At 34.5% G+C, this 27058-nt stretch overlaps 1 protein-coding gene across 1 annotated transcript in view; it reads left to right on the top strand.

Moving 5' to 3' along the window:
• The window catches only part of LOC129216648 (puratrophin-1-like), a 249267-nt gene that overhangs the window by 3314 nt on the left and 218895 nt on the right, over positions 1-27058 (top strand). The window contains exons 2-3 of the mRNA XM_054850865.1: positions 262-591; positions 24466-24645. Coding sequence (XP_054706840.1) covers positions 262-591; positions 24466-24645 — 510 coding nt within the window. The remainder of the gene's footprint in view (positions 1-261; positions 592-24465; positions 24646-27058) is intronic.

Genomic DNA, 27058 nt, shown 5'->3' on the forward strand with positions numbered 1-27058 from the left:
GCTCGTGTTCGAACTAGTTTTCATCTCTAAGTGCTGCCACTACACTTTACCACAATATATATATACGTATTTCAGTCAGCGCTTGCAGCACTCTGGATTGGAACAATAAGTGGGAAGGAGCATGGAGTTTAGGTTTCTCTACATGGCGTCTTTCTTTTTTTCTTTTTTTTTGGGGGGGGGGGGATAAATAATATTTTTTCCTTTGTGTATTTTTCCCCTCTAAAACTTTATGTAACAATTTCGGATTCGCTCACGTTTCAGGAATTGAACGACTAGAGTGGAACAGCGTCTCAAGACCTTGGACACACACTTCTAGCACATCTCCAAGTTCCTCTTTTCCGAGATGTTGCCACTCCAGTTTATCTCCGGTTGATACGAAGGACTCCTCCGTCCAGACCTCTCTCCAGGATGATGATGTTGACGTCCAGTCTGATGACACTAAATCCTCCCTACCATCAAGGCCCAGTTTGGACACGAAATCGGCCGCAAATTTTTCTGCATTGCCGAATGAAAACTCTAATGTTTCTGTGTGTGAAAGGAATTACATTCCGAATTGCGAGAGCATAGCTACTCAAACGTCAACAGAATTCTGTAAGTATTATTTGTTTCTGTTTTTATGTAATAATTGTGCAGGAAATGCATTTCGCAAAATTTATTTCCTCAATGATGCGTTAACGTTTGCAAGTTAGCTCCTTAAACTTGACCTGAAATCGAATTTATTTTTACTGTGCTCTGATCATACTAAGATCAAAGTGACTTTTGCACAATACATACATCTTACAAGTATTTCATTTTCTGCTTTTTGTCCCTAGTTTTAGAGACGACACAGGTAAACTTTCATCTCACGTAAGAACAGTAGTTGAAGCAAAAAGGTTGCATGAGCTTAGATTACCACAATAATCTTTTACCAGTAAGGGTCTGTTTTGCTATAGGAAGACTTTGATAAGGAAGTCGAAAGATAATTTCTACACTTGAATTACCATAGAAATACTTCCAAATACCGTTATTTCTACTAAAACCTAAGCCCATGTTATGAGAATATTAAATGCAATAACCAGTAGTATTTTGGATTTACTATTTTATTAATTTGTAGCTAGGCATTAAGCTAGCTGTTATATGGTTCAATTTCACGATACGGTATGGGATGATTTGGAAAAATTTGATTGTAACATTTGGTTCCACCATTTCTTTTGAATTTAACTGATTTGTATTTTGTATTTAATTAATGAAGAAGATTATCATTGCCGTTAGGGAAAGTTTTCAAGATAACAAAAAAATGGCCTGAAATTAAGAGCTATCGTGTTTCTGCTATACAACATAATGAAGGACTCTTGTTGGGAGTTTATGAAAAGTTTTAAAAAAATTCCTGATGAAAGGCACTACCATTTTAAGTGGCGTTCATAGTCTTGAAATGACCCACTATTCTAATAAAGTTCAGTTGTATGTTTTTCTATGTTAAGTAAATTGCACAATAAGGTGGTGTTTTTTTTTTTTTTTTAAGGAGGTCCGGGACACATTTTGAAAAAAAAATATTACATAGTTTATATTTTTGAGATTTTTTGCACTGATTCAACATCTATTCAATAAGCAAAATCATAACATAAATGTACATTTTTTAATTTTTATTTATTTATTTTTTTAATGGGGTTGCTTTAAATTAGTAAAACTCAAAATATTCTTGGTCAATTTTCAAATTTTTTTCAAAACATTATGCACAAATTTTCGGTAAGTTACCGCCCTATAGCCAGGGCTAAGGCAAAAATACATGAAATACACCGCCAGCTCCTTCAATTCCATCCGAGGATTGCAGTTTCGTGCTTATTAGCACTTATCGGCCCGGCATAAGAAGTGAATGAGCTGGAGGTGGAAAACCTCTTGAGGAAACCAAGAGTGTCAAACAAACTGGTAGCTAATATAGAATTTCTGGTCTGTGCTAATTCTATGCCGGGCTGATGAGTGCTAATAAGCACGAAACTGCAGTCCTCTTATGAAATTGAATTAGCTGGCGATGTATTATGCACAAATATCAAAGTTTTAATTTTTGTTCGAAGATTATAAAAATATTAATTCAATAAAAAATAGAAAATGTTTGAAGAAAGATTTTGAAAAATTCGAAGATACTCTTTTTTTTTTGAAACGACATTTTTTGAATTATTTTTTTTTTCCAAATTTTGCCGAATAAAATTAAAGTAAACTGTTTGAAAAAGATATGCTCCAAATTTTATTACTTTATCTTTATCAGTTCTTGATTAATAAGTTTGAATGCGAAAAATCGGGAAAATTCTATCATGGAGGTGTTTACATGGGATGTTTTACATGAATAAGGAGCAAATAAATAATATTTTAGGGGAAAAATTAAGTTATATTTTCATAAAACTAACACACTCACATACCACGACCAGTTACCAAGTCAAACTAGAGAATTCACACTGTGACTTGAGCGTGGACATTAGCTGTCAAAAAGCGATGCACACACGGACGAAGCCATTTCACGATGTTAAAGTGATTTCAAATGCAAAACCCTCACTGCCTGAGTTACTCACGATGGATAATACAGCTAAAGCCTTGGTTTTCTAAGAGCGAACATTCCGATTGTCGGCGTTGCTTCTCGCCGAGGGGAAAACTTGATTATTCTGCGCATGCGCGCCCGAGGTAAATTGACGTCCTGAATGGCAACGCCGGAATCCACTTGACTTTGATTTCAGCGTCACGGCGAGGAGCGAGGTTGAACGGTGTAAATGATTAGTTTAATATACATGAGGGGACGAATTCAATTCCTGACTGTACTCCGGATATAATTTCCATATTTGTTTTTATCCAAGTCCTTGATATAAATTCTTTCTGTAAATTCCTTCTTATATTGTCAGAATTAATACAGTATAATATAAAATAAACTAAACCATACTTAAGAGTAATAATAAGCTGAGATCGTAGTCATTATTAAAAAGAAGAAAAAAATTAAGTCGTAAGCTCCTTTGAAAAAGAGAAGCTACATCCAATGAAATCCTTCGGTTCTGTAACTAACATAGAACCGCCCGAGAACTTGAAAAAGCTTGTTACATTTTATACTAACGTTTATGCTCTAATGTGGTTTGCCTTAAATGTCCACAGGATAAGCAGAAATCGTCTGACTATCTTTACCTGAAATTCAAGTAGAAAATTGTTATGGTTCATTCGCAATAATTCCTATACTGCTCACCTGGAGAAATTTCTTCTAGTCATAGTGATGGACTATCGGCTACACAATGTGAGCTGTTTGATCTGTTATACCGGTGATAAAGGCCAGAGCAGAAGCAGAACCTAGTGGACAAAATAAATGTTTAAGGTTCTCTCAGAACGTAATAGAATGTTGTGGAATGCTTCGATACGATAGATTTGGCAGTGCGCTCTATGTCAGATCTGCCAGAAACAAGGCAAAGAAGTACACTAAACTAAGAGACACGACTAACTAAGTTCACGACAGAGATGAATCCAACTATCATTTTATCAAAATTTCACAATCACATGCTGTGGAAAGACACGGGTCGCTGGAAAATGAAGCGCTAGAAGTTGTTTTTTGACAGAAATCGTGAGATGACTTTATCTGTTCACGTATTGCTTCACGACAGTTAATGCTGAAGTCTGACTCAAAACATGAATTGTCTCATTTCACTTGGTAGTTCTTTGTTGCATTTGATTCTTTTAACTAAGTTTTCATTGACAAAAACTGTATAACAGTTTAACAAACACTCTTACTTTGTTATATGATGTCGCCTATTATCTTTACTAATAATAAAGCTGAAAGTCTCTGTGTCTGGATCTCTGTTACGTGTATAGCGCTTTGACCAATCGGCCGATTTTCATGAAATTTGGTATAAAATTAGTTCGTAGCACCAATTGAATTATCATAAAATGGAAGATTAAATTATCATAACACGGACGAGTAAATTATCATAATGTGGGCCCATAACGTGGGCGGGCAATTTAACGTAGCAAATTGGCGAGAAGTTCATCCATTATTATATAGGCGAACCAAATGACCTTTTATTTTTCTACTACTGTCAAAGCCGTGCGGGTACCATTAGTTATAAAATAAAATACTTATGAGTGATCAAAATGTATTTTGAAATTCTAGAAATTTGGACACCATGTTGTCCTAATCATTTGACACGTTTTGACATGTCTAGCTATTTGAAGTTGCAAAAAAATATTAAAAAAATATTCAGCAATTTTCACTTTACCCTACGATACAATAATCAAAACATTTAAAAAGGAAATAAATAGCTATTTTCTAAAATTTGGGCAAGTTGAAAATTTTCAATTTACTACATTTAAACAGGGCTGTGGAGTCGGAGTCGAAGAGTCGGAGTCGGATAGATTTTGGGGTAAAGGAGTCGGAGTCGGAGTTGTTCAAAAACATGCCGACTCCGACTCCAGGCTTCTTATTTTCTTTCCTTTTCACTGATTCTTCTTGCATTTTTTAAAACTGACTACCAATTGGTTCGATTACATGTATAAAAAGATACTATAATGTGATACAATAACAGCCGTTATGGCAATCAGCTAGCTTGAGTGCTTATTGAACTTTCTGTAGCCGTCCCCTAGTTTGCTTGCTTTTGAACTTAACTAATAGCAACTGTCAGCAAACGATTTTGTTGCCTAACATTTTCAATGAATCACTTTCAAATAAAAATAGAAATACAGTGTTTTGTTCGATCTCAGTTATAAAATAGTAAAAGAAATGTAACAAATTAGTAAGTCGAGGCCCGTAGCTAAGGTTAAAACGTTTAAGGGTGATCGGCAAATTCAAAAAAGTTATGCCGCGAAAGCACGAATCCAAAAGATCCGATGAAATAATCTCATGTTTTTTTTTTCTTTTTTAAGACCCTTTCTATAAGCTTGGTTCTCACTAAAAAGTATGGAACAAAATAAGTGTAAATGATTTCTTGATTACAACACTCAATAATAGCAGTTAATCTTAAAATCTTCATATTAAGGTTAATTTTAAAGCAGCCAATAAAATTTAAATTAAAAATTTAGCGAAGAAGAAATATAGGTATAGTAAAAGCTATTCGTGCAAATTTGTATACCGCCGCGTTTTGTGTAAAATTAGCTCCTGACGCATATGTGCCCTATTTTCGTTGAAATTTTATTGATGAAATATAATTTAAAATATATTCGCGAAAATTTTCAGAATTAAAATATTTATATTTTTTTTATAAACTCTGAAATTAACTTGTGGTGTCATCTACCAGATGGGTGTCACCCGGGGCAACCACGCCCTCTCAAGAACTGGGATTTAGAAAAAAAAGCTTTTTTTCTCTCAAGTTACAGCTTTCAAAAATTGAAAGCACACGATTTGATCAATATCAATTTGTTAAACATTAAAGGGGGGGGGGGGGCAAATTACAGATAATCCTTATCAAATTTTTTAAAAGGGATTTTTAAGTCATCTCACTTTTTAACTCGTAACTATTGGAAAATTTGATTTTTAAATTGAATTTCTAACGTTGTATGCGTCTTAGGTTTAGAATAAAAAACAAAATGCGAAATTTTCATAAAAAGGAATTAATATTTAAATCTCTTTTTAGAGGTTTCTCCAGTTCCCCTGAAGGGAGAGAGGGAGTTGAAAAAATAAAATTAAAAATATAAAATAAATACGGAGTCGGAGTTGGAGTCGGAGTCCGGCGTTTCAAAATCCAGGAGTCGGAGTCGGGGTCGGAATCGGCCATTTTCCTTCCGACTCCGCAGCCCTGCATTTAAACACTCTCACTGCCCTACTTGGAATTCAAAATACTCCATTGAAATTTCAAGATGTTTTTCTGCCTTCACAAACGATTAATAATAAAAACAGTGAACCTCTCCCTTCTTGCTTCACTCAAAATACTCCCGGATTTTGCGACTGATGGATTGGTACTAACAATTAGTTAGGTTTTAAAAGCAATAAAGACTTCAAACACGATATTTCGAATTTAAATTCCTAATCATAAGGCGTGTGCAAAATAGAAACAAATAATAAAAATTTTGTTTTCAGCTTAAATTAAGTGATGGGCCTTTGAGAAATGCCGAACGATTCATCAATGTCTTATGAGACGTCAAAATTGAATGAATCACATTAATCTCGTTTGAGTTGGACATTTTGAATTGCAATTTCTCAAGTTTCTTCAATTTGAAATGAGTTTTGATTCTTAGTTTGAAGAACAAATGCCAGTTTGATATTATTTTCGCTTCTTTGTGTCCAGATAGAAAAACAAGACTTGAAATTCAAAAAAACGAAGTGCAGAAAACTATTAATACTCGAGTGTAAACTGGAATAAAGCTCGTTTAAAACCTAATACTTTATGATCACGCTTTTGCTTTTTTTCTGCTTATCTTTTCATTCCATTTTACTTCCTTTTACAAAAAAGGAAGTATTGTATTCGCGAAAAAATTTTCACTCAAAAATCGGCCTTAATTTCCATTTTTCTCACCCCCGAATGAATGTTGAGTTTTTTTTTTCGACCCGACCACACGTGAATACACGCCTAGAAACCTACAGACACCCGAAACATCCATTTTGACGAGACCCCGAGTTAATTACAACGAATTTTCTCGTGACGTCTGTATGTACGTATGTATGTGCGTATCTCGTATAACTCAAGAACGGAATGTCCTAGAAAGTTGAACTTTGGTACAAAGACTCGTAGTGGGACCTAGTTGTGCACCTTCTCTTTTGGTTGCATTCAGGTGCTCTTAAGGGGGTTTTTTGCCCCTTTTTGGGGGGAAATCATTGTTAATTTCGATTTAAACTCAAGTGGTGTTATAATTTGTCAGACACTTGGGGATATATCGCCAGTCTTTTGGTCGCCAAGTTTTGTCTCCAACTTAGCAACAAATTTGGCGATCTTTTTTTTTTTAATTTTAAATTTTGAATTTGGTTTCAATTTGGCCGCTGTTGGTGATATTTAGAGAGTAAACAATTGAATCACATTAAAATTGCCAATAATGAGGAAATGATATTAAATTGGAGTAAAAGGAAGTCATGTGATCCACACATCAGCTCGTTTTATTTTTACATTCTTACCTAACGCATGGAAGAAAGTATTGGTTTCGTGCAAATTTTCGAATTTCGAATTTTGACCGGATTCGAACGTTTTGAGGTGCGCTGAGTCCATTTCGACCATTTTTGGAAAGCGTCTGTCTATCTGTGTGTGTCCGTGTGCCCTGTATGTGTGACCGTTTTTTTTTTTTTTTTGTTTTTTTTTTTTTTGTGGCCGCTCTACAGCAAAAACTACCGCATGAAGTCGAACGAAATATGGTACACATATGTGCCCCTATGTGAACTTTGTCCCCATTAATTTTTGACGCGAATTCCTCCAAGGGGGGTGGAACAGTGGAACGTTTCCTAAGTTATGCGTGCTTGCTATTCATCAGTGAGCAACTGGCGAAATAAAACAAAATTTAGTCCATATGTTGCCCCTAACAGGTACAGGTAATGATTCAATTTTAGTGTCAATAGCTCAAACGAGGACTGAGCTATAGAACTTTTTTTCGTCACTTGTGAGTGCTATATCTCAAGAAATAATGAACGGAATCAAACAAAAATTTATTGACAAATAGCCCTTAGAGAGTACAAGAGCTGATTCTATTTTGATGTTAATAGTTGAAAAGGAGGCGGGTGCAATCGAACGCTCTTTTTTTTTCATTACGAGTGCTATATCTCAAGAAGTATTGCTACGTTCTAGATAGAATTTGGAATAAATGTGAACCGAAATGTAAACAGGCGTTGGTTTAAGCTTAGCGCCAATCACTCCAAGAGGGGCTTTTTTTGTGCGAATAAAAATGGCTATATTAATACAACAATATGAATGATAAATCGTAATAGGCTGTCGTCTACGTGTATCGCGTGATTTTAATTGTTGGGAAATGATCGGAAATATTATCTCAATGATTTGAAATTTTTAACTTTTGCCATCTTATGTTTGTTAACAAATAAAATAATTGTAATTAATTCAGGCAAGGCTTTTAAAATTACTTTCAATTTTCGCTAATTACTTTGCTTTTGCGATAATTCGGAAATTGGGACGGTCGTCAAGTTTTGTGTGCGTAATGGGGTCGTTTCCAAAATTTCAAAAGTATTTTTTTCCGAAAGAGCATGCTTAAAAACATAGGATCTGACCATTTTTTGATAAATTTCCTTACGTTTAATATTTAAAAAAAAAAAAAAAAAAAAAAACTTAAATCGGAGTGCTTTTTTTGTTTACGGCTTCTGCCGATGACATCACAAATGATGAAATGCCTTTCAGTGTTGCCATTCACAGTGCAAAATATTTAATTCGCATCTTTACTCACGTGCATTGGTAACGATATGGTTGATAGCAAGCATAGAGCACAATCTTTAATTCACTGCTTGATTGTCATAACGTGGAAACGTAGTAGAAAGATGCGGCAAAGTGCATCATTTGTGACGTCATCAAGACCGCGCCTTGTTTGAAAAATCGGACGTTTAAAAAAATTGATTGAAAAAAAAACTGTTGGGAAAATGAAAGTATTTTCTGCGTCCATGTTATTTTTTATTGCTCATTCTATCCATTTCAATGACTTAAAGTAGTACTTTTGACTGGAGAAAACCACTCCATTTTATTTTTGCTGGGAAAATTACTTTCTCGTCAAGCACGGGAGAGATTAGAATTCATAAGAAAGATATAGAAGAAAATTTCGTGATGGCCACAACATGAGTTTTTCTTTGTTCCTGTTGACTTCACAACAAAACTTTATTTAAGTAAATATAAATGCAATCACATTTTTGTGAATAAAAACATAAATGAGGCACAAGTTAAATGCCGTCAAAGTGTATTTATTTATAAAAGTCTTACTTGTCTAAGGAAAAGTTGAAAGCCATGTGTTGGAATCGGTATTGATAGAAAGTTATTCAATAACACCTTGATCTTAATTTTTGTAAATTGTGGACTTATTTTCTTTAAAAAGATATGCTCCTGCATGATATCCAATTAAACCTTATAACTTATTTTCGAAGTTTTCTTTATGGGAGCTTAAGTATTCCTTTTAAATCACCTGGGGTTAGGTTTGGGGATCTGGCTGGCCAACGCATAAAGGGTAAATCATCATCACTTGCGCATCCCTCGTTGGGGAACGTCATTGGCCCAGCGAAGTTGTGGGGTTTGGGAGTAAACCCCCCCCCCCCCCCAGAGGTTTTGATTTTAACATTGTTGCCAATCCTAATACAGTAGTTAATCCACGTGCAAGGATTCTTGTGATGAAAAAACTCCCTCTTAAAGGAATTTCTGACTGCGCTAGTGCGGAACGCGCATGTTTAAATAGTTACGTGCGTTCAAAAAAAACTTAAACAGTTTATCTTAATTTTGATGTATCATTTATAGTGGTAAGTGTAATAGTTTGAGAAATATAAATTTTTAATACCGGGTTATTCTTTTATGCTAACCCTGTATTATAAAACTGTAATTTTTGAAATTGGATCATTTTCAAGCCTTTCGAAATGTTTCTGCGGTTTTTGAAAGTTTTGCACAATTTATAAAAATTTCAATACCACTGGGAACTATTAAGATGAAACTGAACTTAGTAAAAATGCAAACTAAGTGAGCTATTTAATAACTTGGCGTTAACAAAATCATCACATTGGCTTAACAGCTCTCCTAAATATTGCAAAGAGCCCCTACAAAGGGGAAAATGCCAATCAAAACACGCCCTAAAAATTTCAAATCATAGAATACATTCAAGTCAGTGTGCGCCATAAAATTTGGTGAGCACCCCTGCCGGTACTCGAACATTAGTTGTTGTCTGCCAGTGATAAATTACGAAAAAATTCTTTGAATTTTCGACGTCAAAGAACGCTCACTACTTGAACGAATCAAAAAGCTTGAAATATGGAATGAATGATCGGTCTTCGTGAAGAGATCTTATCATGAATTAAAAGCTCGTATGTCGTGCAGAGCAAAGACAGTGATGCAAACGTAGAAGCTAGCAGATAAGCAAAGAAAATCGTACATGTTGGACACATAGTAGTTAATGAGGAAGGCCTTTTGTCACCGCGGTATAAAAGATGTCTCATACACATGGCAGTGACAGATCGTACTTTCATTTCTCGAAATTTGATGAAAGTTATGAAAGATTCTTCAAACACATGGAAGTGACAGACCGTAAAACTACTTCTCAAAAGTTTAACGTGTCTACAAAAGGTACCTCGCTACTCATGGCAGTGACGGACCGTACGGCCGCAACTTGACAGCTCGCAGAACTTTTGAGAACTTTCAAAAAGGGGACACTGCAACAGTTAATCGCGCATTTGCTTTAGAGTGGATGTAAATAAGCAAAATGGTAAGGCAGAATTTCTTTACACGAGATTTCTCTTCCATCAGAGAAACCATCTGCACCTTGGGCTGCAATTACTGCCTCAATATAAACCATATGCGGATCGGTATGTCACCTTTAGCTTCGAATACCACTTTAGCTAGTGCTGTAAATTGGTGCGAGAACATAGACAAGATATGTGTGAACGCAGCTTCTGTGAAGAACGAACAGTCATACTACTAGCTGAATGCCAAGCGGAATGTCTAATTTACTATTGGATATTCTGCCGTGGGCTGGTAAACTACAGTTTCTGCAGAAATGTGTTTTCGAGATATTTGAAAAAACGCGTTTTGTATTCAATAGTAACAATAGGGAAATGTTGGAAAGTGATGTATTTTCGTGCTTTTTTCAGGCGGAACCAAATGAGCAAGCTTGTATAATAACACTAATGCACAATAAATGACAATGCAGTTGCTACCCTTGGTAGTATTACGGAAGATTTCAGATATCATCTACTGGATCACACTATCTTTTTCTCAATTGTCCTTAACTCAATCCCGACATCTGAAATACTCGTATTTGAACAGTTTGCCTGTGTCATTCATCACCACGTAATAGTTGTACGTTTTCATGCTAAAAAGTAGAGAGTTTTAAAAAAATGGTTTAGAATTGTGGCAAATTATTTGTTATTGATTATCAATAGCTATCGGTTCTTTGAATAAGTTCTTAAGTCATAAGTGACGTCCTAACTTCTTCGGTCCAATCTTTGTTTTAAATGGTAGGGGTTGGTTCAGAAACGTAAATTTTCACTATCACGTTCTTGGAGTTCAATGTGATGCTGGCTGGACACATATTGATAGGGGTACTGAAGACTACTTTTCAGCACACCAAAGGCAGCATTTTTCTTGCTTTTTCCATTATCTAAGTATGTCATCTAAAATATGATGTGGACTTCAGTAATAGATGTTTAGTTCGTAAGCTCTTTGAGATGTTATTCAACGAATGAAGTTTAGTTTTGAGTTCATATAGAAATATGGAAGAATACGTGAAAACAATCTCCTCAATATCTATTTTAACAGATGTCTATTTCCACTGAAGACATATTGTACAAAAGCCTTTACGCGATTGCACGTAATTTCTTCACCAAATATTTGTTTTTTGACGTTGGAACATCAAGAGTGAACTAATGAAAGAATTAATTTTTAAATGCAAATGCTTTTTGGATTTCCTTACTGACTTTTATGAATACAAATAGATATTCTTAAATATTCTCTCCTGTTGCAATGAATCCTCCTTGATGTTTCATCTTTCACTGAAAATTTCTCCTTCTTTCGCTTTTAATGCTTTTTGTTTTGCCTTATGTTCATCACGTAATCTCAAAGTTACTCCGTAATCAATTTTTTTTCATCATTTCAAAGTGTGCTTGGTACTTTCAAATTCAAATGATTTTTGTTTCGTATCTTTCCTTCTATAATTACATAAACGTTTCAAAAACATTCTGTTTGGTAACAGAATCACCTTCCTTCCCAACAGTTATCCTTCTCATGCACTCTGATATTTCAGGATCGATTATATATTACGTTTCTTCATCCAAATAAATTTCGAGAAACAATATCCACTGGCGTCCCTTTCCCGTGAAAGATACGGGATTTTAACGAAATGCTCTATAAAAGAAGCCGAATAATGGAAATGATTCTTCGCATTCCATCTTCCTCTCTTATTTTGAACGCACGGAACGTGAGACCATTAGCGGCGAAGCGTGGCTTCTTTCCCTTTCGTGTTCTATATATCGCGAATAGAATTATTAGGCTGAGTTTTCTGCGAAGCATGCGCTTCTTCAAGCAAATACGCTGGGGCATGCAATTTTTTAAGATAGCGTTTTTCGATTTCGTTTGAGAAACTTCAGGTTGGTCAAACAAAGCGAAAAATTCATCGATTTGACGTTTGCTGTTGTGAAAATAGGTGTTATTCGGAGGGTTTTGTTGATGTATGAATTTGCACGGAAGTTTCTGCACTTTCTCTTCAATTGAATTTGCGTTTTATGCTCATGAAATGGAGATGTTTAAAATGAGAAATTGTACGCTTTTGTGCATCGAAGGGGAAAACATTCTTTCTGTTGAATTGTCTTTTAAGTTTTACTTTATAGTAGGGTAGATCGGGGCACGTTTACGCAGTGCCCTTTTTCAGAACGATTTTTAACTGGAGAGCCAACAGTCATTATAGATTGATGCTGCTCTCTAGCATATTCTCACAAATTTTTGAGCATCAGTCGAGCTTCGGTCTAGCATGCAGAAATAATAATCTGTTTTATACCAAGTTGAATGAGTTTTGTTCGGAACGTTTGGAAGCTTATTGTGAATAAGTAATACTTAGTTAAGAAAGAACAAATATGTAAAAATTGGCAGAATTTTATCCTTTTTTGAGAATTGTACTTGTATGAACTGAAATGTAAATAAATTTTTTTTCACGTTAAATATAAATTCAAACTTGGCGACTGGGCAAGTTTACGCGTTGACGTCGGAGCATCTTTATTTATTCACGCTCTTACTGTATTTTTTTTTTTCTAAACGTGACCTGACGCCTGAAACCTTTTTAGTTTTTTCAGGCTATTTAGTTTTGAAAACCGTCATTTATTTTTTAATTGAGCTACAAATTCGTATCTTATAGGTTACAGTCATGTAGTGCTGTCTTCATGTCCATTCAGCTTTTTTTTTTTATACACTATTCAGCATGTAATAAATTTGCTTCATTTTATTGATGGTAAGATATTATGTTCAAAACACTAGCAGAACCACTTTAGGTGTCAAAATAAATATGCGTAAACGTGCCCCGTGTCCGGAGCAAGTTTACGCAACCGATTTGAATTCTAAAATATTTTTTTTAACTGTTAAAAACAGAAACTGAGCAACAAGCAGGTAAAGGGCAGTAACTGCAATTTTTTTTTTTTTTTTTTTTATTTTTTTTTTTTTTGTCATCTATTGTACGTTATCTTTACTGTACAAGCTCGCTTATTTGGTTTCCGCTGAAAAAAAAAAGCGCGAAAAAGGCGCCTAATTCCAGCATTTCCGTATTTTTAGTATTGAATCCAAAACGCGTTTCTTCAAATATCTCGAAAACTCATTTCTGCAGATACAGTTGTTTACCTGCACACGGCAGTATACCAATTTTGACTCCATTAACTGCTTCATAAAATTTCCATTCTTAAAATTTCCTAAGTTAAAACATGAAAATTATGAAATTCATTGAAAATAATCCGCGTAAACGTGTCCCCCTGCCTACATTACAGTAGAACCTCCGCATAAGGGACATTTTTTTCTGTTACCAGACTCTTTGAATAGGGATCTCCATTTGTGTGTGCCTCAAATTAAGGGATTGTCACAGAACAGCCCCCCACTCCCCAATGTATAAGTGCATAAGAAATAGTGAATTTACTGGAATTCAAGTTTCCCTTTTCCTCTAAGATTTAATTGAGGAAAGTTTTACAATAACATATATTAAAGAAACAAGTACGTACTGTAAAAGAATTGCTGAAATTTACATGCAAGATTTGCCACCTCAGAAATTCATTCAAGTAGGCTCAGGGCCAACGGAGACGGTAGAGGAACTAACTAGCTTTGTAAATAAAAATTGAATTTTGAACACTAATTGTAATTCACAGTGTATTGTAATTTCATTCTTGCATTGTAAATTACATGACATGTTGCAAATCCATGTGATGAATTACTTCAAAATCATTTCTTTAAGCTACAAAACTTTGTTATTACCAAATTTAGACTTATTTGTAATTAATAAAATAATATAAACTTAGAAATTTCAATAAATGTGAATTTCATTTAGTACGTATGAAACATCTCAGTATTTAATCTTAAATGTTAATAGGTTACATTCATTATTAATTTTCAGATTTAACACACTGCATACAAAAGCTAAAATACCTCCGAAGAAGCCTCTATTTATGGGACAAGTTGTATGGTCCCATAGTGTACTATTGAGAAGTTATACTGTCTCTGAATTACTTGTTAATTTAATTTAAGAAAAGAAGTTTCAACATTCTTCTTTCAAGACTTCCATTTCATAAATTTTTCATCTGTCTGTCTCGTCTCTTTCGATGTGTTTTTGAAGATTAATAAGTGTGGAAATTTTTTCATGTGACACGAACTTTTGTTATCTTATGACGGTGTTCTTTATTGACGACTAAAATTTTGAATACAGTTTTCATCTATGATTCGTTACAGACAATCATATAGTAAAACTTAATTAGTTCGTTAAACTTATATTTTCACATATATAACTACTAAGATTGGCAACGTCGCCGAAGTCAAGTTTTCCGAGAAGTTTACTGCTCTTAACGTGGTTAACCAAAAACGCAAGCTGCCGTTAATACTATACTGCAGTTATATCTAAAACTTATGGCTTTCTGTTCTTAAACTGTTGTCAAAAAGTAAGTCTTACATCTAAAAGGGGGCTTTTGATATTATTCATACAGTACATAAAGATGAAGGTCAATCATTTGGTTGACAAATAACACGAGAGGTCACGGTGAGAATTTACGAAGGATAATTGTACTACTACTTAAAATATACTAGCGTTTGTATAAACTGTAGGGCAATGTGAGTAGTAACTGAACACTTAAGCCCCATTTTATTTGTAGATATTCGTAATAGTGTTAAAAACTGGAGCATTTGATACATGCCGTTTAAAACACTTTTATTGATGTGTGTAACTATTAAGGAGAAATTTTTCAGACGTTTCATGGTCTTGCTTCCGATATTGGACGGTTCAAATGAAAAATGGTGCTGCAATACAGCAAATGAACGCGTTTAACCAGTTAGAAAGTACAAAAGTTCCTATTGTCGTTTCCTTTTTGAACTTGTATGGAAAGAATTGCCTGTTACCAATTCATCCAAAACGAATCTGTTAAAATCTTAATTAAAACGAAAAAAACTGTTCATTCACTGGATCAACCCCAGTTTATTAAGATTGGTCCCCTTTTTCCTTTAATAAAATCAAAATTGCGACTTCCTTTGTGTACTTCGTAAAAATATAGGGACGCTCATCAAGCGTTAAAATGATTCCACTGATATAGTACCGTGAAATTATTTGTTATATACCCGAGTAGCTCATAAAAATTCAGTTATCACTTATGAGATTCATTATGAGTTTTTATTTTTATACTTAGTTATGTAGTGTGTCAAATTAATTTCCTAACATAGAAAATCTAAAAAGTGACTCTCTGGTATTAATGTCACAATGAAGGAAAAAATTCAGTGACCCATTAATAAGAAATGTTTCTGCGAAGCTAAGGATCTTTTAAAGCATTTAAAGCCATTGATGAAAACTATTAATTATATATTTATAATATTCCTCTTATAAAATTGTTTAAAAATATTTTTAAACAGAAATGTATTATTTAGGAAACAATGTCATTCTTTTTTTTTTTGCGAGGAAAATATCAAACGAAAAATGTCTAATTTTAGATTATTGTCTTGGAAAAAAAATCACGAATAAAGTAATTTGTTATTGTTATTATTAATTATCATATTTTATCAATTTACTACATTGCAACCTTGTTGCTGTTTTGACTCGTAATCAATTGTGTGTATCAAGTTATAAATAAAGTGTATCAGTGAATACTACATTAAACGAGCTCGAGAGGGAGAAGCCAACAATCTTTGGTATTGAGCTTTGTACTTCAAAAAACTCTCCTTTCTTTTTACGTAGCATCGCCAAAACTTCTTCTATCTTACCTAAAAATGGATTACTTTTCGCAGTTTTATGTTCTTGCAGTGCTTTTATTTTTTTTTTTTTTTACTCTTTAAAAAGAATTTGGTTGTAGTGGGGCGGATAAAACTATATTCATGACTGAAACTCTTTTTTTTTTTTTGCTTTTCACGTCATTACAAACACAGAAATAATTTTGTATGTATACGAAGCTTTATTAAAGTGTATCAGAAAAAATAAAAAACTTTTCCCCACGATGTTGATTTTAACAGTCGGTACGTTTCTTTAAAGTGTAAATAATAAATCATATCACAAAAAAAGAAGAAAAAGTTATTCCCCTTTGCATCCGGGCACAACGTCTCTGGAGATGCTCCAATATCAAGTTGCCATTCCATAAGGAGGAACTTTTTTCTTTCTCCATTTTTTAAATGGGAGGTCGTTTGAGAACCGTCCTTGAGGCGCTGAATGAATCCGAGAAGGAAAAAAAAACGGTGAGTCATCAGGGCCTCTACCTGCGCATTCTACGCTTACGTGTTCAGTCATTCAGAGGATGGAGGAAGACCACCTGACAGGAAAACTAGGGATCTTCGTGGTCGTCCTTCAATGTTTTCGTCGTCAACACGAGTTGTAATGATGAGATGAAAGCGGTCTTTTTAATTGGACCCTTTTTAGATTGGGCTGATTTACCCTAAGAGGTATGTGCAGTAAAAATCCTATGACAAGTGAAAGCAATACATTTGTTGAGCTCGATTGTTGAGCTCTTGTCAGATCCGCCGAAAGCCACGGTGGGTCCCTTGTCACTTATGTCACTGGGCCCTTACCGCCCCACAAAAAAGGGAAAAAAAAGAAACGAAATTGAAGGGGGAAAGAAAAAAAAATAAGTGAAAAAAAAACTAAAAAAAGAAGGAAAAAATTGGAGGGGAGAGAAAAAATCAAAACTGCTTACTAGAAAACAATTAACTCTATTTTAAGGTCACAACAGTACATACCAAAAGAGTAAATTTTACTATTTTCTTTATGTTTTCTCTTATTCGCAGTCCCCCCCCTTTCTTTCTTCCTTTCTTTTTTTCTTTCTTTCCTTCTTTTCTTTCTTTCTGTCAGTGTCGCCCCCCCCCTCAAGGCTCGAGCCCCTAGTTTCCGACTAGGCTGACATAGCCTCTCGTCAAACCTGGCTCTTGTGGAGCTCTACCTTCAACTTAATTTTTTGCGAGGGTGGAAATTCTCAATTTGCCTAATAAAACTTCAAATTTTGCCGAATTTTGAGACAAAATTTGCCAAATAAGGAAATTTTCTGAAGTTCACCGTGACCTCCCATCGGGGCATCCCTGATGATAGGTCAGTAAAATGCTTAAAAGGTGACAAAGACACAAATTATTACTGTTGAGTACGATGATGGTGTAGTAAAAGTCTAAAGAAAAGTGAAACAGATACATTATTGTTGAATGCCAAATGCAGTAAAAGACCTAACGGAATTGAAAGCGGCTTACAGTAAAATGTTCTTACAGCAAATACCAATACAATGAAATGTCCGTTTTGACGAAATAAATCGTCGCTAAAAAGACGAATGGGCGTATCTCACTTTTAAGCAATTTGCAGAAAACCGTTCTAAAGATGTTCAGTTTACTGTATCGATTGAAAACCGCCACCAGTTTGAGGGACTGTAACTTTTTCACTATTTATTGTAGATGTAAACATATTGGCCATATTACAAAATCAGCTTTACATTTCTGTGGTGATTTTAACTCATTTTTCGATTTTTTTGAGATACGCCCATTCGTCTTTTTAGCGACGAAATGTTTAGTCCCGTCCAACTGCCATTGCATTGCTTATATTCAATTCAAAGTTTTCATTACAACGATCAAAATATTCTGCCCCTTGAAGTTCGTTGTAACGGGATTTAACTGTTTTGCATTTGAGCATGATGATAGGGCATTAAGAAATCTTTCGATAAGTGAAATAATATGTACTGCATTGTTAAGCGTAAAGACAAACCAATATAAGAGAAGTGAAAGCGATACTGGCGATACATGAATGTTGAGTTATATTGTAGTGCAATCAAATACTAAATACTAAAGGAATTGAAAGCGGCATACAGTAAAATGTCGTTAGAGCGAATACCAATACAACGACATATGAGGCAGTGAGAAGCAAAAGGATGTAAGTGGCAAAATTAAAAAATTGGGGATAACCAGTACATATAGTAAGGGTACCTCTCCTCTATCTTAGGGCAAGATATAGTACTAGTATCCCTGGTAGGTGGTGCTGTATAGCATGATTTAGAAAAAAAAACTAATGAAAGCCTACCTAGGATGTTATCTTTAAACGCGTTTTACTCAAAACGAAAATTTCCACTTACATCCCTTTCCTTCTCACTGCCTCATATCCGTTTCGACGAAATAAATGTTCAGTCCGTCGAATTGCCATTGCATTGCTTAAATTCAATTCTAACTAAGTTTTCATTACAACGATCAAACTTTGGTGCACCTTCGGTTCGTTGTAATGGGATTCAACTGTGTTGCTGTTGAGCATGATGATAGTGTAATAAAAAATCTTTCTATAAGTGAAATCTGTACTGTACCGTTGAGTGTAAAGATAAATCAATATAAGCGAAGTGAAAGCGATACTGGCGATAGATTAACGTTGAGCTAGATAATAGTGCTGTCAAATACCTAAGAGGTGTCAAAGGAACACATTATTGAGTAGGATGATAATCTAGTAAAAGTCCTGTGAAAATTGAAAGTGATACATTATTGTTAAATGTCCAAGTACAATAAAGATATTCAGTAATTTCAAGTACAATAAAGATCTTAAAAGAACTGAAAGTCATTCATAATGGTTGAATGCAAGTGCAATAAAGATCTTAAAAGAATTGAAAGTGATTCATTATTGTTGAATACAAGTACAATAAAAATTTTAAAAGAGGTGAAAGTGATGTATTGTTTTATTGTACACTAGTAGCACCCGCACGGCTTTGCCCGTAGTAGAAAATTAAAAGGTCATTTGGTTCGCCTGTATATTAACAAATACTGGATGATGAATTTCTCGCCAATTTGCTATGTTAAATGGCTCGCCCATGTTACGATTACACGTTATGATGATTTCGTAATTTACTATTCCATTATGTGATAATTTGCTCAGAAAAAGTTTCTTAAAATTGGTATAGAAAAAGAACAAAATCGAATTTTCGAAAAATCGCTTCGAGGTGCACACCCCATGCTACAAACTAACTTTGTGCCATATTTCATGAAAATCGGCAGAACGGTCTAGGTGCTATGCGCGTCACAGAGATCCTGACAGACAGAGAGAGATCCGGACAGAGAGACTTTCAGCTTTATTATTAGTAATAACTAGTGGTACCCGCACGGCTTTGCCCGTAATAGAAAAATTAAAAGGTCTTTTGGTTCGCCTGTATATTTACAAATAATGTATGGTGAATTTTCTCGCCAGTTGGCTTGTGCCCATGTTACGGTTCCACGTTATGATAATTTCGTAATTTACTCGTCCATCTTATGATAATTTTGTTCTTAAAATTGGAATAGAAAAAGAACCACACCGAATTTTCAAAAAATCGCTTCGAGGTGCACAACCCCATGCTACAAACTAACTTTTTGCCAAATTTCATGAAAGTCGGCCGAACGGGCTAGGCGCTATGCTTGTCACAGAGATCCTGACAGACAGAGAGACTTTCAGCTCTATTATTAGTAAAGAAGATTCGAGCCCGCTTAGTGGAATAGCCAATTTTCCACGAAACATTATTCTAATAAGTGGGATATTCCATTAAACGGGATTAAAACAATAGAAATTAATGGTTTTTTACATTGAAACAGTATTTCAATAAGCCGGATATTCTTTTATCCGATGTTCTAATAAGCGGGATTGACTGTAATGATAGTGCAGAAAAAATCCCGTAGATAAGTGAAAGCTTTACTGTGCTTTTGATTGCAAAGATAAAGCTGTAAAAGCAAAGTGAAAGCGTTGCATTAATGCTGAGTATGATGGTAGTAAAATATTAGTCGCAAGGAAAATGAAAGTGATACGTTATTGTTGAGTACTATGGTAATGCTATAAATTCCAAAAAAGAAATGAAAGCTAAAACAGTAATGTTGAGTGTAATAATATTTTTTTTTTAATAATATTGAAGTTAAAACGAAGAAATTTGCTCTTTTGCGAATAGTTTAAAAGATAATATAATATAAAAATTTCATTTCTTTATTTAGAAATGAGAAAAAAAAATATTTTTGATGTTACTTCACGAATGAATTTTAGTTGAATCGAAGAAAATGTAACTGATATTAATTAGCTTCATTATTTGCGCGCCGGACTACGAACTGGAAGGTTTTGGGTTCGAAATTCATTCTCAAAATCGAGCTGACTGTTTTAAGTTTTGAGTGGTCTCTCTTATATGTAGTATGATTAGAAATGAAAACAGTCGGAAAAAAACCGGAAATTTTCCGAAAAAAACGGAAAAAACCGTTTTTATCCGAAGGAGTAAATTTCCACTTCGGAAAAATTGAAAAAAAATGATTTTTTTCATATTTTCAGGGTTTTAATTGAAATTTTCAGCAAAAGGTGATTAGAAATTTTCCCACTTAAATTCTGATGCAATTCCCCCCCCCCTCCCCCGCGTTTTATGTTAAAATACTGTCTAACCTTAATGCAAGTTTTTGTATGATAATATAATTTGCATATAGATCAAAAAACGTTTAATAATACTTTTTGCAAAAAAGCCTTAACCAATAGCCTTAGTGAAGAATTTATTATCCTTCTTCATGAAACTAACAAGCATAACATCAACAATAAAACTGTTTCTGCTGACTGCGAATCAAATGTACAGGGTTCCGCAAAAATACCCGGGCAAGCAATTTTCCATGAAACTTTATTGAAAATGAATAAATTAGCAAAACACAAAAAATAATAATGTGAGTAGACCTTTAGCAATCCATAAATTTAATTGGTTTCAAACTAGCAGCCTTTTGCAGTAATACAGAGATGCGACTGCTAATTGAATTTTTCATTCAAGGGCCAAAAGTCCTTTAATCAATCCTATTCCCTATAAAGCAATCGGTTTAGAAAGTTCAAACTACCCTAAACGTGTAGTTTAGGGTAGACCTTCGACTCCTAAATAGGCCATACAGTGTAATAAATGGGATTGAGGTCTAGCGAGTAGAGCGTCCACTCAAAAAATAATATGTCAAAAAAAATGCGCTTGCACCACTCTTGTCTTTTTACCCACATGTATCGGTGTGGAGTTTAAGGAAAATGTCCAGTTTACATTGCTGAAGTGCTCTTAGGCCGACCGAAGTACAATAACTTCTAAAATGTCCTTCTGGTTCACTTTTTGATTCATTTTACGGCCCTCATCCACAAAAAATAGAGATTTTATTTTTGCTTGTGCTGATTCCATCCCAGACCAAGCCTGACTTCGGATTTTGGCGATATTTAACATTTTTTAAGGTGCTTGGCTACAGACTAATTCTTATTGTTCTGGGGAATATGAGCTGGTTGAATATTATCTGTTTCAGCGTGGCCTTGCGGCCCGTCTCAAACGTTTTTTGCATCTTTGGAGTCATACAAATGCCTGAACTTTTTGGAACTCGTAAAACTTCTGTTTGAGCTGTTTTTCCCTTTAGTCACACTTATCGGTCGCAAATTTCCATCTTACAAATGACTGCTCTCGTTGAAACCCAAGGATTTCATTGAACTCACTTTTGGATGACCTGACGCTTAACTCAAATGTTCATTGTTCATTTTGTCAACTTTCCGGACATCGGCAATCATTTTCAAGCCACTCGAAACGACATACCGTTTCAAATACTGTTTGCCGGGACACAACAAGCAAACGAACTGTCGTTCCACTTGGCTAAACAAATTAAAATAGCAGGTATTGTATTTAAAATTGTAAGAAAACCGAAAAACAATACATAAACTACGAAATATATTGTAAACCATTTTCTAATAAAGTGAGAGACAAAAATAAATTAGGCACTTATTGAAATGAAATTACCTTTATTCCATTCGATGATACAATTGTCCGATATTTTTTTGCCGCACCCTGTATACTGCCGTGCTAAGCAAAAAAGTGGAATTAGAAGTTGAACTCAAGCTGAGATATTTTGTTTTAAAATCTGGCTCTTCCATATATTTGATTCAGATTTTTTTTTCTTTTTTTACGTTCTTAATCAAATGACTCTAAAACATTTAATTTATTATGTGAAGTACGAAACAGAGAACAACTTGGTTTTATTAACTCAGTTTTGTTCAAAAGTGCTGGTATGACTACTATTACTACTGTGCTTAGCACGACCATATGAATAAACTGAAACTCCAGTTTAAGTTTTGGTTCAGCTTAAGAAAAACCAATTTAGTTTTGATATGGACTTAGACTGGGTTGGAAAAATCAAAAGTCAATAGCATTTATTTTCAGACAGTAACATTGTATTATTTTTCTTTCAAAAAAAAATATGTTTGAAAGTCGAAAATTTCACTTAATTTTTATGTAATTTTTATGATTAGACACACATTACCCAATATTAATGGTTGAATAACGACTGGATTTATTTCTGGTGTTTGACCATGAAAGCTCTCAGTTATAAAACAAAAAGGTTTTTTTTCTAATTAATCTTACTTTTATGTGTATTTCTGTCAAGCAGAAAAAGATGTGCGGATAGCATATATTTTTTAGTACTTAACCCTTTATATGTTCCAAGAAACACCGAGCTATTAAGAAACCCTAATTTTATTCATAAAAAAATCAAAATTTCCATTTTTTCCAAATTTTCCAGAAAAAAACCGGTAAAAAACCGGTTTTTTTCCACCCTTCAAAATTTCCGGAAATTTTACATCTCTAAGTATGATAACTGATTATATCGCTACTTCCCAGAAAATATTTAACCAGGAAAATCGCAAATTATTACTTATTTTATTGAGTCATACGTTTATTTATTGACACATGAAACTTAATTGAGCGTCAATATATGACCATTTGCCCTTTTTCTATTGAAACGCGATTTCAACTCCTTTCTTTTTGGAGGTACTACCGCAAAAAATAACGATAATAATAGCAATAGTAATAATAATAATTATAATAATAATAATAATAATAACAATAGTATTAATAATAATAATTATTATTATTATTATTTGCTTAGTAGAGAAGTCGCTTCGAAAGTTAATTGAATCAAGTTTTAATATATATTTTAGTTATTTACTATAATTATTTAGGCGTTTATACAAGTGTAATTTCAATTATTAACCGAAGAGAGATTGGACTTTCTCTTTGCGAGACAAGTCGTTTAATAACTTCAAAAATGAACTGACCCGAAAAATTGCTACTTTTGAAAAAAGGAAGTCGTAATCAGGAGCCAATGATTTCAGACTTGTCCTTAACCACGTTAATTTCTAGCTCTCTCACGATCTTAGTCGATTACTTGCACTTCAGGTCATCGTGAGGTCTCGCTTTGTATAATGGTTCTTTCGACGCTACATTGTAGTGATTTACCATTAAACTTGGGTTTTTTTGGCCTGATTTAAAACATTAAACTTTGGTAATGTTCTTCCCGAACTCCGAAACGTGATAAAAACTATAAAAAGAACCTGGAACTCTTTAACCAAGTTTTTCACTAATTAAAGAAATACAGTTCTTGATTTGATTTTGTATTATATCAAAGGGGTTCCCCTACATTTCTAAGCAGTCACACACTTTGAAGAGTTGGTGTTTTCTTACGTCATCCCTATTATTGTGTGTATGTTTGTATGATATAAAGGTAGATAAGTATCCTGCTTGCACATTTGCATAATTCTTTGTTTTATTTACATCGATTCAGATGTTAAGTATGTAAAACCATAAGCAGTAACTTTATATGACAATTTATATTTGTGTATGAATTTTTTAGCAAAATTACTAAATTGGTAAATTGTAATAAATAGAGAGATCTGATAAAAAGAAAGCTCTTTTTAAACCTTACAACTTTTTCCCTCAAGACATACAGTTTCAACTAGTGTTTTGCCTAGCTTACTTCTTACTCTAAATGTGTCTTCATTATGGTTCCTAAATGACACTTTAAAGTCCTAATACATAGTATATCGGGTGGTAGTTGAGCTCAGCAAGCAAAGCTGTGGCAGTGAGAAGTAAAGGGTTGAAAGCGGACATTTCAAAGTTTTGAGAAAAAAACATTAGAAGTTCAGATCATAGGTAGACTTTCGTTGATTTTTTTTCTTGATCCTACAGTATAGCAGCCTAAAGCTCTGGGCTTTATAGCAGCCCTCAGAGAAACTAGTTCTATATCTTTCCCGAAACAGGAAAGAGATTCTCCTATCATTTGTACTGGTTATCTCGAAATTTTTATATTTGGCACTTGCATCCCATTACTTCTCACTGCTTCAAATATTAGAGAGTTTATAAAATTTATAGAAACTGATGATGTTAATTTATTTAATGTTTTTCCTTCTTTGTTTTAGCATCCACAAAAATACCTGATTTGCGGGATCCGAGCAGTGATCTGATGTTTGCTCTTCCTCCTCTTGCTGTTCGGGAGGAAGATCCGGACGATGGCTATTGCGAACACATCTTAACGCAGCCATCGACAATTGGGCAAGTAGATCCGGATTTGCTCCACTCCCAGATCGCTTTGCTACCCGGTGAGTAATTTTACTGATTTTGTTTGATCATCTTCCAGTTTCAAAAAGTTTTCTCTTCTTGGAATACTGTAGAACCTCGTTTATCCAGCTCCCGTTTATCCGAATCTCCAGTTTTTCCGGATTAAATTTTGTATTCACTTCAATGATAACTCTATAATGAAACCAAGAATAGAGCAGTAAGTACGCCAAGTATTCACGTTTTGTTTTGATTAAATGCACAACTCCTGCATAGGTAGTACAATAAATTGTAGCTATCTGAAAAACACCATGGTGTACTTGGAGCGTAAGTCCGACACCACTGCAGCTGTACTATAAACGATAAATTGTTTGTGAGAAACGATCATATGTCATTTGGTACAAAGCATTGTTTTTTGCTGAAAAAACATAATTCTGCTTATTTAAGAATGCGTTTGCCATCTGCTTGTTAAGAATGCGTTACTAATCATCGTATCCGAAATATATGCCATTAAAATATAGCACATGACGGCAAGGGTACCCGTATGGGGGGGGGGACAAGTAAGGGTTCCAGCCCCCCTTAGAAATTAGAACTTCCTTGCTTTTAGTACTTTTTTCCTTTGCAAAAATGTTTTTTTTTTTTTTTTTAATTACACCTACCATCGTTCTTTCAAACATAAGGCGTCTTGCTGTCCAGTATAACAATGAAGTGGCTTTAAAGGGTGTTAGGGCCTGGAAGTCATCCCAAATATGAATATCAAAAATGTGCAAAAATGTAAAAACATTTCTTCTCCAGCAGTTAATGAGTAAGTTATCAAAAATGTCAAACTTTAATAAATCTAATCTGTACTGAAATCGGTTTCCATGTTGAAAATATCCTGCTAAACCATTGGAAAATATCTGAACCCCTCCCCTTAAAGTTTTGCATATGGGCGCTCGTGCATGACGGTATATTTCCATGACGTAAGTCTCGGTTGTTAGCTATGCAACGCCTACGAGACTTTACGGTAGTCATTGGTCACTCTCTTAAATAGCGTATTAGTTTTCAGTTCCAATACTAATTTCGGTGTTCATATATGAAGTAGTCTCAATTAAGTTCTAGTATTGAAGTGGTGCAAGAAAAAATTCCGAATCCTATCCTATACACCGAGGATGCTACAATTTACTTGCACATATCCCGAAAATGGGAAAGTTTCAAAAAATTAGATCCTCACCATCAGGTTCAGTGCCCCTGTTATGTGTATAAGAACCATGGTTCATTTTTTTTTTAAAAGTAAGATCATAGCGTCCTTTCCTTATGATATTGCAAATTGTGTATGCATTACAGCGAATTGCTGCAAGAAGTTCATCTGTCTGCTTATTTCATAGTTTATACAGTGAAATACATTATAATGAAAACAAATAAAACGAAATATCCGTTTCAGCGAAATAAATTTTTCTTCCGGTTTAATTTCCAATACATCGCTTAAATTCTATCACAACGAAATTCCAGTGACAACAGCCAAATTTCAAGGTCTTTTGAAGTTCGTTGTAACGGGAATTCACTGTATCAGTATTCATTCTTGTAATATCATTTTCCAATGTCACTGTATCAGTATTCATTCTTGTAATATCATTTTCCAGTGACGCTGTTTCACGTTTCTAATAACTTTCTTTTGCTTTCCTATCCCCATACAAGGGTCGATCTCGCATCTTTGATAGCTGTTACCCCCTTCCCCTCCCTCAAGTTACCGGACAGTATGTTATATGTTTTATGCACTATCAGACGCCTTACTTAATATAGCTGACAAGTATCTTGAACCCATTTTCTGAAGTGGAAAACTGAGAAGTAGTTACAAATATTAGAGCAGAAGGGGCAAACTGCGTCTTCTAAGATGGCGTTAACCTTGACTACCAAAGGGCGTTAAAAAAAAAAAAAGCGCACAGGTTTGAGTACACTCAAAAAGAAGGCACACAGATTTGGTTGCAGAAAAAAAGGGGAGAAAAAAAAGGTTCGAGAGCGGAAAAAAAAAACAGGAGGTATACTGGTTCGAGGGCGAAAAAAAAACAGAAGGCATACGGGTTCGAGGGTGGAAAAAAAACAGAAGGCATACATACTGGTTTGAGGGCAGGAAAAAAAAGATGACGTTCTGGTTCAAAGGCACAAAATAAAAAACGAAGGCGCACAGGTTTGAGGGCTAAAAAAAAATAAATAATGAAAAAACTGAACAAAGTCGCACAGGTTTGAGGGCACAAAAAAAAAAAAGGCGTTCGAGGGCACACAGGCGGGAGAGCGCATCGGCCTGCGGGCCGATGGGCCTGCAGGTCTGCCTTTGTAGAGCAGTATTTCAATTTTTTTTAATATATTAGAACACTGTTTCTAATTTTATAAATATTGGTAACGCATTTTTTGAAAGAGCTAAGTTTGAAAAAAAATTGCTTATCTTTATTTCTACAGTTTCTCGATAAAAATGAGCAT

This window comes from Uloborus diversus, chromosome 2 (genome assembly GCF_026930045.1).
Source record: "Uloborus diversus isolate 005 chromosome 2, Udiv.v.3.1, whole genome shotgun sequence".
In the NCBI taxonomy this organism is placed as follows: domain Eukaryota; kingdom Metazoa; phylum Arthropoda; class Arachnida; order Araneae; family Uloboridae; genus Uloborus; species Uloborus diversus.